Consider the following 18,658-nt stretch of genomic DNA (forward strand, 5'->3'; position numbering starts at 1 on the left):
GCAGAAAGATCAAGGGAGAGAGGGAATCCCTAATGGGAAGAACAGAAGGGAACTTGCTGGGAAAGATGGGGGAGATCAAAGGGAAGACAGGGACCTGATTGGGAAGTGGGAAAAGACAGAATTAGAAGAACTAGCACTTACCTGCTGTTGCATAAAAATTTAAAAGCTTACTACTCTGTAAATGATTTGGAATAGTTTATAGAATATTCTTTTTGGTGTAAATTGTAATTTACTTTGCTTGTGGGAGGCCTTTCTTTTGTTATCCTCATTGAATTCTAACAAAAAAAAATTCTATGTATTTGACATTTATACCCAACATTTTCCCGTACAATTTTGAGTTCAATGTGGCTAACATGCTAAAAAGAAGTCATTACAAAATATGAAACAGAATGCATAAACCCACACATAAGGAAAGAATCGCAAATATATAAAGAATTCAATAATAAAGCATAATGGGGAGAATAGACGGTAAGATAAGTCACCAGAATCAATTGACAGAAATTTTTTAAAAAGAAAACATTTCAAAAACTTACGAAAAACCAAATAATCAGGTTGAGATCTTGTATTTTTTTCGGCAAGGAATTGCACTATTTAGTACCTTGATATGAAAAAGTTGCTGAATATATAGATTTATAAACAACTTTCTTAAAGGTAGGAAAATGAAAACACAGGTAGTCTCTTGCACCAAAGAATGAATTGTGAGAAGGCAAATTAACAAGGGGCAACATATAGTCGGGGCAACACCATACAAAATCTGAAATATGAGAGCACGAGTTTGAATACAATCCTGGCCCTAATGAGAAGCCAATGCAAATGTATCAGAAAAGGAATAGCCCTCTGAAAGCGTGGTACATGCATGACCAGTCTAGCCACAGTATTTTGGGCAGTTTGCAGTTTCCTTAAGATACATTCTTTACACCCTGCATAGATGCAATTACAATAATCAAATTGGGTCAAGACAAGTAATCTGAAAATATCAATTGAAAAAAAAGGGCCTAATGCACTTCAGCTTCCAAAGTAATTAAAAAGATTTAGTAACCACTGAGGACTCCTGAGGTTCAGAGGTTAAGTTCCAATCAATAACAACCCCTAACATTCTTAGCGTGGACTCCAAAGGATAAGAAACACAGTCAGTGCTAAAATTGCTGGCAAGGATCATGGTCAAACAAATTGGTTATTACCAAAAATGTAGTCTCTTTCCAATTTAATTTTAGCCTGAATTCAGAGGCCCAGGATTCCATTAAAGCAAGACCAGTTTTAATCTTACATAGACTTCCCTGGATGTCCCCTCGAAAAGGGATGTAAATAGTGACATCATCCGTGTAGATAAAAGGATGGAATCCCATTGGCTCAAGTCTCCTCCCCCCTAGTGGAGCTTTCATGACATTAAGTGCAGAACATAAATGCAGAATATAAGACATTTAATAGTATAATATAGAGGGAAATGGGTCCCTGTTGGGAGAGGTAGAGTTTCTCTTGGAAAGGGCTCTGTCCAGCATCGTCACGGAACCTTTTCTAGTACTTGATCTCTTTGACTGAGGACACTTGTAACTATGCATATTATGCCTCACAGTATATAAATTTAATGTTGCCTGAGTGAGGCAGAATTGGAAAGACAGAATGTATAAATAAAACTTCTGTTCGGGGCTAAGACCATGATTCTTGCAGAGTTGGGATTTCCTTGTATTTTCAGGTGCCTCAGTTTTCTGCCGCCAGACAGCACTCAAAGCTAACACAGTCGGACCGAATACCCAGCCATGAGTTTTGAAAAGACAAATGGATATTTTAAAAATGAATAGTCTTTTTGCAGTGCAAATGTTGATTTCATGTGCTCAGACATACTTTTTAAAGGCTTATTTTTCTCTCAGATCAGTGACTTTTTTTTTTCCTCATGTTTTAATGGCAGATTACTGCTAGAAAGAATGCAGCAATCACGGAAACAAATAAGTAGCCTTCTCAAGAAACAAACCTACAGGCCTCACAGCCCTTCATATGACCGTCTCTACCAGGAAATTCACTATTACGTCACTAGCATTGCCAAGGTTTCGGTTGTCCAGGATCTTCTGTTCCGCCTCCTTCAAGTACTTCAAGGAGAAGGCCCTGAGTCACGTCATGGGATACAAAACCTGCTGAGCGAGGAGGCAGCATGGCAGCTATCTCATCATCATTTTAGGAAACGCCTGGCTGAGGAGTATGCTTTATACCCAGACGTAGTTACCCCACTACAGGCTGCCATTTTGCAGATGCAACACGGCATGAGACTTGTGGCCTCAGAAGTGTATACGGCTCTCAGCAACAGCTTTGTCTCGCCATCCAAGCTTGCCAAGCTGGTGACATCCCTTCTGTCCTTTCCTTCTGTAGGCTTCTCTTTCCCCACTTACCTCGCTCATGCAGATACCTTGTGCTCAGTGAGTTCTGTAGATGTTCTCCGAGGCCTTAGAAAGCTGTCTCTGAAATATCCAGGAGGAAATGGTGATGAGTGCCGAGAACCATGGTCCTGTCCAACACAGGAGCAGCTGTTGGTGAGTGCCCTGCTGTACTTGCGCTCCCATGTACTCTCCAAGGGAGAACTGGACCAGAAATCTTTGAAGCTCTTCAGACACATCTGCCAGGTAAGGTTCTTCTCATGTTTAAATACAATCATGTTTGAAGCCAGTCTTTACACCTACTACAATCAAAAATAGATTTTGAGCTGTAGTATGTCTGACTTAGGCAGTTACACAACACCTCCTGATAAGTCCAAATAACTGTGTTTTGGCCCCCCTGCCTCATATGTGATGGTTCTTAAAAACACTGCTTTCTGATTTATCAAGGTGTTTGTGTAGCTGTGCTTTTACTACATATCTCTGATTGGATTATTTATTTGATCGATGAATATAGGCAGATCAGAAATAATTAATGATCTCCAAATTGATGTGATTAACAGGATTGTTATCTTTTATGAGTCTTGGTGCCTAGTAGGGGGTTAGGATTTTGATGATGCTATATAATTCTTAGATGAAAATTGGTGGCTAGTACTGGGAAGAACCATCTGAACCTGGTGTTGCCACAAGCACAAGTTACAAACCTGTCCTGAGATCTGCATGGAGGGAATAGATGGGCCTTAAGTTGCTTAATAGTCTGTGTTTCTATGTATGTACAGACAATTCCACATAGAAGATTTATAAAGTAGTAATTGCTTTACTATTTGTCTCTGCAAATGAGCATGGATGTTGTGTTTTGTTAGAACAAAATCATTCCATCGTACTGTTTTTTTTACGTAGCTGTCTTTTACTGTGTGCATGATCTGGCAGGCATTACAGAGTTAGAAGAGTACACTTCCAGTATGTAGTGATGGCAAGAAACAGAGAAAATACCAGCAAATAAGGCCCACTTGGTCCATTCATTCAAGTCAAGTGAACACTCTAGCACCAGTAGGGTGGTATACAGGTACTGTGACAGCCGTGGAAAGAGTTTCCATAGTGAATCTCTTCCAGTGCAGTCGGCCCTGAGCATCTGCAGTAAAATCATCCATGTAGAGGTGGAGCCGTTTTGCTTCAGCCTTGATTAGGTCTTTCTTGATGCACTTCTTACAACCTTCCAGCCAGGCTGTCGGTGCTGTTGGAATAACTGCCTCAGTGGTTGCGATGCCTCCATTCTGCAAATATGGCCAAACTAGCGTAAGCATGATTCTTATCTTTCCTTCCACTTCAAATTTTTGCAAATTTCTCCAGTAGTTTCATTGTAAGCAGCGAGATGTCAGCAATCATTTGCTTTTCATCTGGAACATTTCAAGCTTATGTAAGTCCTTAGTTAGCATGTCCACATTTCTGATGCATAAGGAAGGACTGGCAGAATGTGGCATGAAAAATTCAGCCCACTTTATAAAAAAACAAATCTAATTGGCCTAGATCTTTCTAAACACTGAAAAGTTTTGTCTCTTAACTGCAGCAATTTCTTCATACTTCCTAGAGAGAGAGAGTATTCATCACTCATGGACAAGTAGATCCTATAATCATTTTGGATTGGAGGAAGCAGTGTTTTTTTTTTTTTTTTTGCAAATCTCCAAAGGTCAGCTTTTAACTCTAGTGACCTCAGTCTGACTCCAGTTCTATAACTAAGTAAAATTGTAGTTAAAATGTATAGGCTTGATTTTCAACAGCAGCTTTATAAGTCAAGTACTGGTAATGGCACTTTGATATATTTAGTGGCCCCTGCCATTTAAAGTGGTGCCACTAAATATGCATTTACTGCTTTGCCGCTTTTGTGCATAATTTAAGCCTTAGTTTTTGCTAGTCTAACTTAGTGATAGAAATTATACAAAGAGCCAATGAATTTTGTCATTGTTTGTATAATTATACTGTCCACCCCAAACCTTTACATACTAGTCTGTCTAGTAGTGCTATATAAATAAGTAGTAGTAGTAAGTTTTATTCTTAGATCCCATTAATGGTGCAGATTACACATATTTAAAATAACTTCTGGGGCGAAACAGGTGACTTATGTCTGTGATTTATTATGTGGCTGTATAACATATTTTCCCCTAGTGCATTTATCATGTTTGGCCAGCAGGTGGTGTCTGTTCTCTGCTTTAAAGCTGTTACAGAGGAGACTGCTTTCCTTTCAGCTTAAGCCCTGAGGGAGTGTAATCTGCACTGCTATTGGCCAAATACTCCTGAAGTTCAAAAACCAGCCAGTATATGCTGGAAATCCCCAGTCTCAGAGAGGGAGTGTGGAAGGTAAAGATCTGTATACTGAGACCGTGTTCCAAACCTATGAGCAGTTATTTTCCTTAACTCCCCAGGTACTACTTAGGTAGTAATAAAGTGTCTAGTTAGTTTTACTGTTGCTACCAGCTATTTTACCTGTTATTCACTGTTTTTATCTTTTTTTCACCATTCACTGTTCCACTTTTCTGATAATAAATCTGTTAGTTTATTAGCTCTGTTGCCCTGGACTGGCTAAGAATCCTGGTGGTTTGTGTTTTTGGTGTGTGGGGACCCCTGGGATTGTGGCCTTAGTGTCCTTAGAAATCACCAGGAAGTTAACTTTCAGGTGAGAGACTCTCCCAGAGGCAAGAGAAACCCAGTGCGGTAGGGTGTGGAGGGTATGCCAGTGTAGAGCATATGCACAGGTGCAGGCGGGCCTGAGCAGTACTGGAATAGACTCTCTAGATGATTGCAGGGTTAAGCCCAGGTGGGTGCTAGGCATTTCGTGACACCTTCTAAGCAGGCGTGAGACATAGGAAAATGTAACAAACATGCAGTATTAACCCTATGCAGATTCTCACTACCCTCCAATTTATGATGATTTAAATTATACGTTATCCCTGAAATTTCAGTGGCCTGAGGAACTGGTTTGCAATTCTAGAGTCTTGGTTTGATAGTCAATTTGATGACTTGAGCTTTGCAGTCTATCAGCTTGACCATTACTTGATTAGAAAAAGCACACAGGAAAGCAAAAGGACCAAAATTATTGATTACCTTACAACTCTACATTGAGATGAGATTTTCACAGTCTCCACTACACATTTTCATGGCCATAAGCCCAACATGTCTCCACCAGGTATTCAAAGGGACTCCAAGGTGTGGCATTTTGGACAGACCCCTTCAGACACACACTTGTGGATGTGTGTGGGAAGCTCAACAAACTTTAAAAGCAGAGAGGGGGCCTTTCTTGATGATCATGCAGCTGTCCACCTGCTGGCCAAAGGGCCCTTGCAGTTCTCATCTGCTCCCCCACAGGTAGCTCCATTATCACTTTTCCAGAGAAGGGCAGGCTCCCGTGTCACCTGTATTGGTAGATAGTTTTTCCAATTTTGTAGAAGACTTCCAAGCCTACCATATTTATATAAGTAGGGGGTCACATGAAGGCCAAGCAATGCTTTGGATTTCTTCTTGGCATCATGTGATGTGTGTTAGATGGTCTCTGATGCTTCAGCTGAATTATTTAGTATATTCTTTTAGGCTTCAGAGCACTTTGATTATACATTTGAAGTGAAAAACATGATTTCTGCTCAACTTTCAGTCTGAATGTTGGTGTAATTCAAGCTTTTTAAATCACCTGACAGGTATCAAAACATTGCTGGCTAGGTGGCCTTGAGGTCTGGTTTTCTGCCTCTGTCCGTCTTATCTAGAAGAAAAGGTATTTAGGTCTTAAGGACACATGAAAGATGCAGCTTGGACAGTACGAGTGGGTCAGAGCCTGTCTTGAGAAGTCAGCAGCCCTACAAATTTGGATACTTCAGAGCACTGAGTTTGACTATTAATATTTAATTTCACAGTTGAGGTTTTCTGTCATTGCTTCTCAGGCAATCATAAATGAATGGGATGAACAGGAGCGTCATATTCGAGAGCGTGAGCAGCAGGACAGCAGCTTGTACAAACACAGGAATAAGAAGCATGGATCTGGATTGAACGAAGAAGAAGAGGAGGAAATAGAGTTTCGGAGCAGGTTCCCGCTGTACGAGAAGGTATGTGAATATTATGCATGAGGAGCTGTCTTGGACCAAAAACTCTTTATTTCATACAGAATTGTGTGTCTCAAAGGAAACCGCCTGCATCTTTGACATATGAGCATCTCATTCATTGATATCTTTCCTTTCACAATCCAAGCATCATTTCTTTGGAGGGTTGCTTGGCAGTAGGATTTTTGACAGTACTGTTATATGGTTTACTAGTTAACATGTTTTCTACCTAATATTGAAAAAATCAAGTGAGCATGCAAAGGGCTTGTCATAGGATGGTGATAAGAAATGTATTTATTTTTTTCATGTTACTATGTATGTTGTTTTCCACCTGGTTAGCAACACAGGGCTGAACCTTCTGGTCCTTCTTTCCAAATCTTCCAGCCTTGTGATTATGACTTCTAAATGGTTGTTGGTAAATTGGTAAACTAACCATATGAAGCAATTAATAAAATTGAACTTTATGACCATCTTCTATAAAACTATGACGTTGATCCCTGGCACTTGCTGACTTGTTTCCTGCAAGCATTGTGTGGCTGTTACCTCAGCAGTTTTAAACAGCATCCCGAACCAGGATAATTTACAACAAATTATGTCCAGATATGATGGGTCCCTGCTCAACAGAGATTAGTACATGAGGCAGTTGAAGATATAACAACTTGTACAGCGTCACAGTTAAGCAATTGTTTTAGAGGGGGAATACAAACTTGGATCTCTTGGACCTTAATCCTTGACAGCATAGGGTAGTTGTGTAAATGCTGGTCAATACATTTGTTTGAGAAGGAAGTAAAATGACTGGGAAGAATAAAATGATGAAGAGCAAGGTGGTAAGGCTTCTTGCTACCACTTGGGTTCACTGCAAAGTTTTTCAGTAATAACTAATATAATTGATCAGTGTAGGAAACTCTTGATCAAAGTTATCTCAAGCAAAAGTAAGGTTTTTGTCAAACTGTTCTTTCTATATAGTTCTGATATGTTACGGTATAGACTAGCAAGCTAGTTGTTCTAGGTGTGTGTTTCCTCTGTATCTTAAATGTGACATTAACTGTAAATTTGATTTAACAGGATTTTGCAGATATTAAAGCCCAGCCCACCTTGGAAGAGAAAATGGAAATCACAGCAGACATCCAGGAAGACTTGGCAAGAGCTGAGCCTACACGTATATCCCATAGCTCAATGCAGACTCTGATTCTAATCCACCAGCAGATCTGCTTGAGCTCAGCACGTTCCCTCTGGTACCAGCAGAACTCACCAAGTCATCAAACAAAGCATTACTTAACCGCCTTCTTGTCTTGCTACCAGATCAGTGCTGTCCTAATCACACACTTCTATCCCCTCATAGGTGAGTATTGCAATTGGTGCTGTAAAATCTGACAAACTGCTTTAGCAGCCAAAAGCAGATTTACTTCACTGTCTGCAAAGAGTTGACCGTGCTCTGAAAAATGAGTTTCATTTGAAAGTTATGGTACTGGTGCATTAAGCAGGACTTGTCCAAATAAAGGAATAAAAATAGCCACTAGACTAGAGCAGTATTGACATTTAAGTGTTCACACGATTTATTGATCCCTTCAATTTTATTTATTTTGCTCAGGATAGAAATCTTCATGGTTTTATATTTAAATCTGTTTATTGATGTAGTATATAAAACATGTATACATAATGACCAACAAATAACCTTCAACTACAACAGTCAACTTGCAATCCGTCCGCATACATCAAATCATTTTCTTCTTTTATCCCCGACCCCCCCTCCCCCATGTTTATAATGTATGCTAAAGATTAAGTGTTTAGGAAATGTCATTGTTAAAAAAATGTATTGACTTCATAGCATTAAACAGTCTTTATTAATATAAACAATAGTAAAAAAAAAAAAAAAAAGTGTTGGCTCACCAATAACTGGAAATTGAAGTGTCACTGCTTGGTATGTCTTGTTGAACTAAGTAATCGTTATTTTATAGCATTTCCTTCTTCCATCAAGATGGATTCATTTAACCATGGATGTGTGACTTTAAACAAAGCACTTTTGTAACGTTAAAAGGCTAGAATTTCTGGTTTCCAGTCTCAAGTGAAAGTGTAGTATCTTCTGACATGAATGTTTTGGAATTTGAGCGTTTAGCTCTTGGATCTGGACTTAATTTCATTCCCTTTTCCAAATCCAAGCCAATGCAAACTACAGATTCAGGTGCTCTTGATACGTCAGTGAAGTGCTCAGAAATTTAAGAACACAGTCTGCGACTAGGTGGAGAAGGGGAACTGAAGCATGAAGTGTGCCAGTGTGCACCAGTTAGGAAAGGGATCTTGACGTGGTCATGATCTCAAGTTTAAAAAACAGTGCAACAAGGCAGTGACCAGAGTTGTACTAGAGATGTACTAGACTACATAGGGACAATCAGAAAACAGGTGATACACCTCTTTGCAAATCATGTATGTGCTTTCATGAGGTAGTAATATGCATAATTATGGGGTGGTTCTTTCCAAGGGACAAAGATTAGAGGCTCCTGAGAGCAAAACTTCAAAAATGGTAACTGAACCTTTCTCCAAGGAGAAGCAGGAAACATGGTACTGACATAAGTGATGTTCACGGAGCCCCTGATGAAACAGTTCAGCAACAACCTGGGAAAACGTAGAACTTCCCAGAGCTGTGAATTTCAAACATGTAGTGGTTCACCTTCAATTTTTCAAGTTGTTCATAAACACTTTCTGCCGTAAATGGTACAATAGCCACTCCATTCTCATATGTACCTTTGCTAGTCAATCGTGGTCCTCTTCCAGGATTTTCTTCTGTGAACACAGAGCAGAAGTATTTGTTTAGCATGTTTGCTTTTTCCTCCTCATTTTTCACATAGCAGTTCATGACATCTTTCAGTCTTACATTTTTAGTCTTCCTCCTTTAACTAATATACTTGAAAGAAATTATTGTTGCCCCTTCTTGCATTTCTAGAGGAAGTGTCCATAGTCTGCTATTGAGACAGACATGGGGAAGCCACAGCTTGCCCTGAGATTGGTAGCATGGAATCTCGCTATTAGTTGAGATTCTGCCAGATACTTGCCACGGTTGGAAGTGTTATACTGGGCTAGACTGACCATTTGCCTGACCCAGTATGGCTATTCTTATGCTCTTATGAAGGCTAGGGCAAAATATTTTCTGAAACTTGCTCTCTGCAACTGATCTACAAAGAGAAGGAGTTAATGTAGCATCATCAAGTTTTCAGGTTAGTTAAAAATGTTCTATCGTGCGCATAGGAAATTCCATCTAGGCGGTGTACAAACTAAAAGGGGTAGACGATTTCCAGACAAGACCACATTAGGAAAGGAGGGAGGATGCCGTTTTATGGTAAAATAGGGGAGAGGTAAAAATGTGGTGTATTCTGCACTTCCTTCCAGATCTTTAGCAACCTTACCGGGCTTCAGAATTGTGAGTATGTGATATATGAACTAATGAAATAGGGATCTTGAAAAAGAAATATTTAGAGATTGGTTTTGAATGTATCAAGGGATTGGGAATGTGTCAAGTAATTTGGCAGGGATTTCCAAAGTTCTGGGTCCTGCACTGAGAAAATAGTATACCTGACGTGTTCCTGGTGAATCTTCCCTCTCTCTTTTATTTAGCCTTGTTCATCTTGTGCCCTTGCCTCTTCTGATAACTCCTGAGTGGTTTAGTTTGAAAGCATATAAAGAATTTCATGTCAGTGCTGCCTGATTATCAAAGCAAGCTTATATCCCGGCTTTCTTTTTTTTTTTTTTTTTTCTCTCCTTCATTTCCCAGGGGCCAAACTGAATGACTGTCTTCTTGGCAGCCAGCTGTTGGCCAGCACACTTCTCCAGAACACAGTGTCTGGTGAGGTGGCTTCAGATATAGTCCTGCAACATGACACACCATATGATTTTTATCAGCACCCCAATATCCAAGAGGTCATTCAGTGCCAGCCTGTATTAAAGAATCTCACCAATGAAGTCAACAGATTATTGAAAGAATGGCCTGATCACCCTGCACTCCTACAGGTAAGATTTTGTAAAGTTAAGAAAAAAGAGACGACAAACTAGGAGAAGGGTGAGAAATGAGAAAAAATGCAGAGGAGCCGCAAGAGAGTGAGAATGGAATGGATAGGAAAGATGGTAAAAGATTAAAGGGCAAGGGGCATGAAAGAAGAAAAAAATGGCATCACAAAGACATATTTGATATAGTAACATAGATGACGGCAGAAAAAGACCTGCACGGTCCATCCAGTCTGCCCAACAAGATAACTCATATTTGCTGCTTTTTGTGTATACCCTACTTTGATTTGTACCTGTGCTCTTCAGGGCACAGACCGTATAAGTCTGCCCAGCACTATCCCCGCCTCCCAACCACCGGCTCTGGCACAGACAGTACAAGTCTGCCCAGCACTATCCCCGCCTCCCAACCACCAGCCCCGCCTCCCAACCACTGGCTCTGGCACAGACCGTATAAGTCTGCCCAGCACTATCCCCGCCTCCCAACCACCAGCCCCGGCACAGACCGTATAAGTCTGCCCAGCACTATCCCCGCCTCCCAACCACTGGCTCTGGCACAGACCGTATAAGTCTGCCCAGCACTATCCCCACCTCCCAACCACCAGCCCCGCCTCCCAACCACTGGCTCTGGCACAGACCGTATAAGTCTGCCCAGCACTATCCCCGCCTCCCAACCACCAGCCCCGCCTCCCAACCACAGGCTCTGACACAGACCGTATAAGTCTGCCCAGCACTATCCCCGCCTCCCAACCACCAGCCCCGCCTCCCACCACCGGCTCTGTCACAGACCGTATAAGTCTGCCCAGCACTATCCCCGCCTCCTAACCACCAGCCCCGCCTCCCAACCACTGGCTCTGGCACAGATCGTATAAGTCTGCCCAGCACTATCCCCGCCTCCCAACCACCAGTCCCGCTTCCCACCACCGGCTCTGATGAAAGAAGCACAGTAATAGAGGTGGGAGAAAGAAGCAGAGAACGGAACTAGGCTGAGAGAAAGATGAAACAAGATCCAACTGAAGCAAAGCATAGAGTGGCTTCTGAAAAAGTCTCAAGGGAACAGGTCTGAGAAAAAGAAAATGAGGAAGGTAGAGAACAAATTGAACTACAACTACCAATAAGCTGAAGGAACTCACAAATAACAAACTACTGTATTCTGGTTCAACAATTTTTATATATATAATTTTTAGTATGCACTCGTTCAGTGAATCATTTGCAGCATAAAAAATGTCAAAAATGCATGGTCCTGTTTGCGCCTTTCGTGCTGCGTTTCAGAGTCCAATCTAACCAGCACTACTTACACAAAACAATCCTCTCAACTGGTATCTTAGAAACCCGGACAGCTGGTTAAGTCTATTAAAACAATAACAATAAAGAAAAAGGACCAAGGAAGCTTCCTGGGGTTAACACACGCCTCTTCCAACAGTCCATTAAAGCTAAGTGCTTATTTGTGACATTTTTTATGCGGCAAATGATTCATTGAACAATGCATATTAAAAATTATAAATACATTGTCATGGGTATCTGCAATAATAGCTTTGAAAGTCTCAGTTCAACACTCTGTTTACTCTTTTCCAGCTCTAGTTCACGCTCCCTTGAGGAGGTCACCACCTTAGTTTGTCAGAACGTCCCCACAGTGACACAGTTCATTCAAATCCAAATAGGCAAAAGGAAAACAAAATTCCACAAAACACTGCTTTATCTTCAGCTTCTATTTATTTATGCAGTACTCAGTTCAGTCATTACACCACTAGTGTCCCTTTTCACCCTCAACCCCTTCTCCCTTTCTCCTTTTCACTTCCCTTGAAGTCTTTCAATGGAGAAACAAAAATTCAATGTCTCTTTCTTATTGTTCTTGTTCAAACCCCAAACATTAAAGGCGCAGGGTTCAACAAAAGTACATCCTTGGCTTTTTGGGTTCTTGCCAAGGCTGTGCAGCTCACCTCCCTCCCAGTGTTTGTAAGCACACTGGATCCACCAGCAGCTGCGGTTGACCCTTCCAACTAAAATCTTCCAGCTGGGTTTTCTTTACAAAAGATAATCTAAATAGCAAGATAATGCTCACACACTTAACTGCATAAGTTCAATGGGATTGAGGTCTTCTGCTCTTTCCTTCTCCAGACAGTTTGTCTCCTCCACTTTGGCCCCTCTATTGGGCTGGGGGGCATTCCTCCTAACAGGATCCTCTTTCCCTTGAGGGCTGTACCTAGGCTGAGGTTTACTCTACTCTCTCCTTTTCTTGTTTCTGTTACTAAGCTTAGGGGTCTTCCAGGGGAAACCTTTCCTGTTCTTCCCCATAATATATAAAAATTTGTAAAACAATAAAGATTCAAAGGAGATTTTTTTTTTTTAATGGCCAATGATTGGAATGGAGTCCAGTGAACCTGACACCAGGTTGAAGTAATGGTATTCTGCTGGGCTACTGAGGTCTTTTTCTTCCTGTTTTTTAATATAATTAATTGTTTTGATCAGTTGTTGAGACAGAATACAGTAGTTTATTGTTTGTGAGTACCTTCAACTTATTGGTAGTTGTTTTTCAACATTTTTGCTGTAAGGTTTTTCTCTTTGTATTTTCGGAGTATAAATTGAGCCAGAACAGAAACCTGTGAGTGACATTGAGCCCACAGTGCTCAACAGTTACAAAGGTGCTAACCATTGCAGGCAGAAAACAACCCAAGTATTCAATGCCAGACCTAACCAAGTGCTGTCATTAAATATCTGAGTCTTCACAGCTGCTTGATGTCCAGATAAATGCCCAAATAAAGTTAGGATCGCCCTTTTGCTGTCCTAACTTTATTTGGACAGCAAACCAGTTAGTGAGTAAAAATTCCTGCTGTCCAGGTAAGTTCTGACTCCTCCACCAGGCTTCCCTGGCACTAACCAGATGGTGATGCAGCGGTCTGTGCTGATACTCATTGGCACTGTCTGGTTAAGTGCCACTGAATATCGGCGGCAGAGCTGGCCAGCAGGATTTAACCGGGTTCCTAACAGGTTAAATCGGTTGATTTTCTACTACTTTATTTTGAGCTGCAGCCACTGAGTGGAGTGAAAGGCTTGAGACGGGGCTGGCCCAAGGGATAGTGGCACCCTCAGCCAAGTTGCTTTATTGGCTCACCCATTGCATCACATCTGACGCCCCCTCCCCCTGTGGGTTTGATATCTCTCCATCCCCCCCTTCACATCGCTTCTAGAACCCCCTCCCCACACATACAAGTGTGGCATCTCTCCCTTTCTTGGGCCAGCATCTCTCCTCTCCCTCCCCCCCCCCCCCCCCACTGTCCAGCCTCTTCTCTGCCCCCCTGCCCATAAATCTACCTCTATTCTCTCACCTCTTTCACTCCTCCGTGGTTCTGTAAGTTTATATTGGTCGCTGGTTGCAGCAGCAGCTAATAGGCTGCCTTTGGCCAACCGCTGGGTTTTCCCTCTGTCTTGTCCCAACCATAGTAAATTGAATCAGAGGAAGTAGAGTGTGGTAGAGGGAAGACCCAGGGGCTGGCCAAAGGCAGCCTGTCATGCTGCAGCTGCCACCGCCAGTGACCAACGTAAACTTTACAGGACCAGATGTGAGAGAGCTCTGGTGAGATTGAGCAGGGGTAGTGGGGGAGAGGGAAGAAGAGTCTTAACCTGTAAACCAGGTGAGTTTAGAGACTGGTTATTTTGGCACCTTTAATTGCTGGCACTGTGGGCCTAGAGCCTCACCTGGTTCAGTGGTTAAGCCGGCCCTGGCTTGAAAGAAGATTGTGCTTTGAGTTGGGCATGCGGAGCGGTAGAATAACTAGTTTTATGTTGTATCCTGTTTCATGCCTTTTTAGTAGAAGAGAGTATTTCATCTTAACCAATTGAAAGTTCTGATGCACTAAAGTACTCCTCACAAGTGTGTGAAAGGACAGAGTAATCTTTTTTCCACATCTGGCATTTTGATGGTTTATGGAGGAGGCTGGAGCAAACCACTTTAAGGATAAACAGTTCACCCATCATACTGCTGATAACCACTGTATCATATCATTGTTAAAATGTATTTTCCAAGTTTATCTTGTATACTCTTGTTAATATTGATAACCAAAAATGGCAAAAAACGTTCACTATTAAATAGCAGTAACCACTCAAAACAAAATAGAGGACGTCACACATTCAAACTCTCTAGGGGGAAAAAAAAAACCTCAGAAGTCACGAGATACTAACATCCAACTGGATTTATGATTAATGACCCAGTTAGGTGTTAATGTTTTGCAGATTATTATAATTATTTAAACATTTTCTATTTTGCTTTTTCATATATTATAAGTTGCCTATGTCCAGTTACACGTGCTCTACTTTATTTGTGAAGAATTTAATGTAACATTTATCCAGGCGTTCCTTCACTTAGAAGAATAAAGCATTACTGTCACAAAACACCTAGCCACCCGCCTGGCCCCATGGCCACTTAGAGGGTCTATCCCCAGCATAGCTGATGTCCGCCTGCACCTGCCGCTTGTACTCTACACTAGCAACTTTTTCCCACCGACTGGGTCACAACTGCTTCTGGGCGCGTCTCCCTTTTTCAAAATTATCCCTAGTGATTTCTAGGTGACTGGGGCCACACTCCCAGTGGTCCCACAGTTCCCAGAAAGCACTCACAGACCCAACACACAAACCACAAGGATTTTATCAGTCCAGACAGCAGAGTCAACAAACTAAACAGGTTTGTCACACTGAAATAATGAACAAAAAATGTGCAATCAGCAAACAATAACAGGAAACTGAAATATGGATCAATTATAACACTAACTAAACATCTATATACTGTCTAATCAGTACCTGGGTAGGTCAGGACATATAATTCACCGAACCTCAGTAAAGAGATCTGTCTTTCTTTCCTCCCGGGCTAAGACTGAAGCAACAGCCAGCAACATTTGCTGGGTAATTTCAAACTCCAGGCCAATTGGAGCCTAGTCAACGAGATTTCAAATATATACTGCTTCTTGCTTCCTGTTTGTGTCAAACTAAAGAAAAAACACTCAGTTCTCTGTGACAGCTTTACAGCAAAGAAATACCACCTGCTGGCCAAATAGGAGAAATACACTTCAGAACATAATTAAAACAGGGAAATATCCAATTTGTTTTACAGGCTTAAAACACACTGTTTTTTTTATACAATTGCTCAATTATATATATAACCCAACAATACCTACAAGATTAGCATGACAAAAAAAAATGATAAAGGGGCCCTTCAAGCAACCAGTAGTAGGGCTATCGCTGGGGTAGCACACAGCGAATCAGCCTTACTGCCAGGCTCTCCCAGGAGCCCGGCGGTAGTTCGATTCCATCGTGCACTGTTTCCAGCTCTAGTAAATAGCTTATTTTCTAGCGATGCTGGGCAGGGAATAGGCGTACCTGGTGGTAGGCAAAGCATGATAGGAGGCGGTAAGTAATCTGGTAGTAAATGGCTGTGCACCAAATTTTTAAGTAGTGTGCGGCCATTTACAGCCTCTATTGAGAAAATGCTCTTTTACCTGCTGCAGTTAAATGTGGTCTCAGTGCACCCCAATCCCACATGCCAATACCACCGCAGGCCACCGTTTACCGCCACTTGGTAAAACAGCCCCTAAATATACTACCTAGTTCTTTAAGCTTTGTGTGAATCTAAGCTAGTTAAGAAATGTTGACTAAATAATTCATCTACCAGCAAAATCCTTAAAAGTCAGAAAATATTCTGAGGGACTCATATCCAAGCCATATGTCGTTCCTACTACTTTAGGATCCAAGCATTCAAAACTGTGGCATAGCCACCAGGCCTGGCCCCGCACCCCCTGCACTTTATGCTCAGGCCTCCTCCAGAACGGCAGCACCCATTTACCCTTTCTGGCAGGGATTCCAAGACCTTGCCAGCCATGTACAGTGCCACCACTTCCCTCCTCACGATGCTGCCTTCTTGCTCTGAGCATGCCTGGAATTAGTGCGAGGAGGAAGGGAGCGTAGGCAGACCAGGGAGATAAAATTTCTAGTTGTAATAAACGACTGCTTCTTGGAGCAGCTGGTCCAGGAACCAACAAGAGGGGGAGCCATTTAGGATTTGGTCCTTGGTGGCGTACAGAGCATAGTGCGAGAGGTGGCAGTGTTGGGTCCCCTGGGAAATAGTGATCATAACATGATCAGATTTGAGCTACTTTGAGCTACTATCTGGGATGATGACTGAATAGATAGGGATGGGCTGGAGTGCAAATTTTAAGGGGCTTCAATGTTAGCTTCAGAACTTAGTACAAGAAAAGTGCTGGGCAGACTTCTACGGTCTGTGCCCTGAAAATGGCAAGGACAAATCAAACTCAGGTATACATATAAAGTAGCACATACCATGTAAAATGAGTTTATCTTGTTGGGCTGACTGGATGGACCATACAGGTCTTTATCTGCCATCATTTCATTTACTATGAACCCGCAAAGGAAATCTACTGTAGCTGCATTTAATTTTCAAAAGGGCAACTATAATAAAATGAGGAAAATGGTTAAAAAGAAATTAAAAAGATTGGCTGCAAAGGTTAGGACACTAAACCAGGCGTGGATGTTATTCAAAAATACCATCTTGAAAGCCCAGTTCAGATAAATTCCATGTATTTTCAAAGGTGGAAAGAAGAGAAAACGTCAACCAGCATGGTTAAAAGGTGAAGTAAAAGAGGCCATTACAACCAAAAAATTGTCCTTCAAAGAATGGAAAAAGGACCCAAATGAAGAAGAAAAAAGGCAACATAAGCACTGGCAAAGCATTAATAAAGAAGGCTAAAAGAGAATATGAAGAGAAACTTGCGGCAGAGGCTAAATTTCACAGTAATAATGTTTTCAGGTACATCAGAAACAGCCTGTGGGGGAAACCATGGGACTGTTAGATCATGAAAGAGCAAAAAGGGAGCTCAAGACCATAGTAAAGAAAGTGAATGAATTCTTTGCTTCTGTCTTTATGGAAGAAGATGTAAGAGATCTGCCTGTACCGGAATTGGTTTTCAAGGGTGATGATGCGGAGGAACTGAAAGAAATCTCGGTGAACCTGGAAGATGTATTGAGCCAAAATGACAAATGAAAGCGTAGTAAATCACCTGGACCGGATGGCATAAATCCAAGGGTACTCAAAGAACTGAAGCATGAAATTGCTGATCTGCTGTTAGTAATATGTATCCTGTTGTTAAAATCGTCCATAGTACCTGAAGATTGGAGGATGGCCAATATGACGCTGATTTTTAAAAAGGGTTCTAGGGGTGATCCGGGAAATTATAGACCAGTAAGCCTGATGTCGGTGCCAGGCAAAATAGTGGAAACTATTATAAAGAATAAAATTACAGAACACATAGACAAACATGGTTTAGTGGGACAGAGTCAGCAGGGGGTTCAGCCAAAGAAAGTCTTGCCTCACCAATTTGCTTCATTTCTTTGAAGGCATGAACAAACATGTGGATAATGGTGAGCCAGTATCTAGATTTTCAGAAAGCTTTTGATAAAGTTCCTCATGAGAGATTCCTGAGAAAATTGGAGTCATGGGATAGGAGGCAAGGTTCTGTTGTGGATTAGGAATTGGTTATTGGACAGAAAACAGAGGGTAGGGTTAAATGGTCATTTCTCTCAATGGAGGAGTGCTGCAGGGATCTGTACTGGGACCGGTGCTATTTAATATATTTATAAATGATATGGAAATTGGATCAACGAGTGAGGTAATCAAATTTGCAGATGATACAAACTATTCAAGGTTGTTAAAACACGTGTGGACTGTGAAATATTGCAGGAAGACCTTAGGAAATTGGAAGACTGGGCATCCAAATGGCAGATGAAATTTAATGTGGAAAAATGCAAAGTGATACACTTTGGAAAGAATAATCTGAATCATAGTTACTTGATATTAGGGTCCACCTTGAGGGTCTGGGTGTTGTAGATAATACGTTGAAATCTTCTCAGTGTGCGGTGGCGGCCAAAAAAGCAAACAGGATACTAGGAATTATTAGGAAAGGGATGGTGAATAAGACTGAAAATGCTATAATGCCTTTGTATTGCTCCATGGTGTGTCTGCACCTTGAGTATTACGTTCAGTTCTGTATCTCAAAAAAGATATAGCGGAATTAGAAAAGGTTCAAAGAGCGACCAAAATGATAATCTCTTATGAGGAAAGGCTAAAGAGGTTAGGGCTCTTCAGCTTGGAAAAGAGACAGATGAGGGGAGATATGATTGAGGTCTACAAAATCCTGAGTGGTGTAGAATGAATGA

At 41.4% G+C, this 18,658-nt stretch overlaps 1 protein-coding gene across 1 annotated transcript in view; it reads left to right on the forward strand.

Annotated features, from left to right (window-relative positions):
• The window catches only part of MDN1 (midasin AAA ATPase 1), a 548,987-nt gene that overhangs the window by 367,535 nt on the left and 162,794 nt on the right, over positions 1–18,658 (forward strand). The window contains exons 63-66 of the mRNA XM_030199093.1: positions 1,907–2,612; positions 6,290–6,451; positions 7,511–7,787; positions 10,212–10,447. Coding sequence (XP_030054953.1) covers positions 1,907–2,612; positions 6,290–6,451; positions 7,511–7,787; positions 10,212–10,447 — 1,381 coding nt within the window. The remainder of the gene's footprint in view (positions 1–1,906; positions 2,613–6,289; positions 6,452–7,510; positions 7,788–10,211; positions 10,448–18,658) is intronic.

Source organism: Microcaecilia unicolor, chromosome 3, assembly GCF_901765095.1.
Source record: "Microcaecilia unicolor chromosome 3, aMicUni1.1, whole genome shotgun sequence".
Classification (NCBI taxonomy): Eukaryota; Metazoa; Chordata; class Amphibia; order Gymnophiona; family Siphonopidae; genus Microcaecilia; species Microcaecilia unicolor.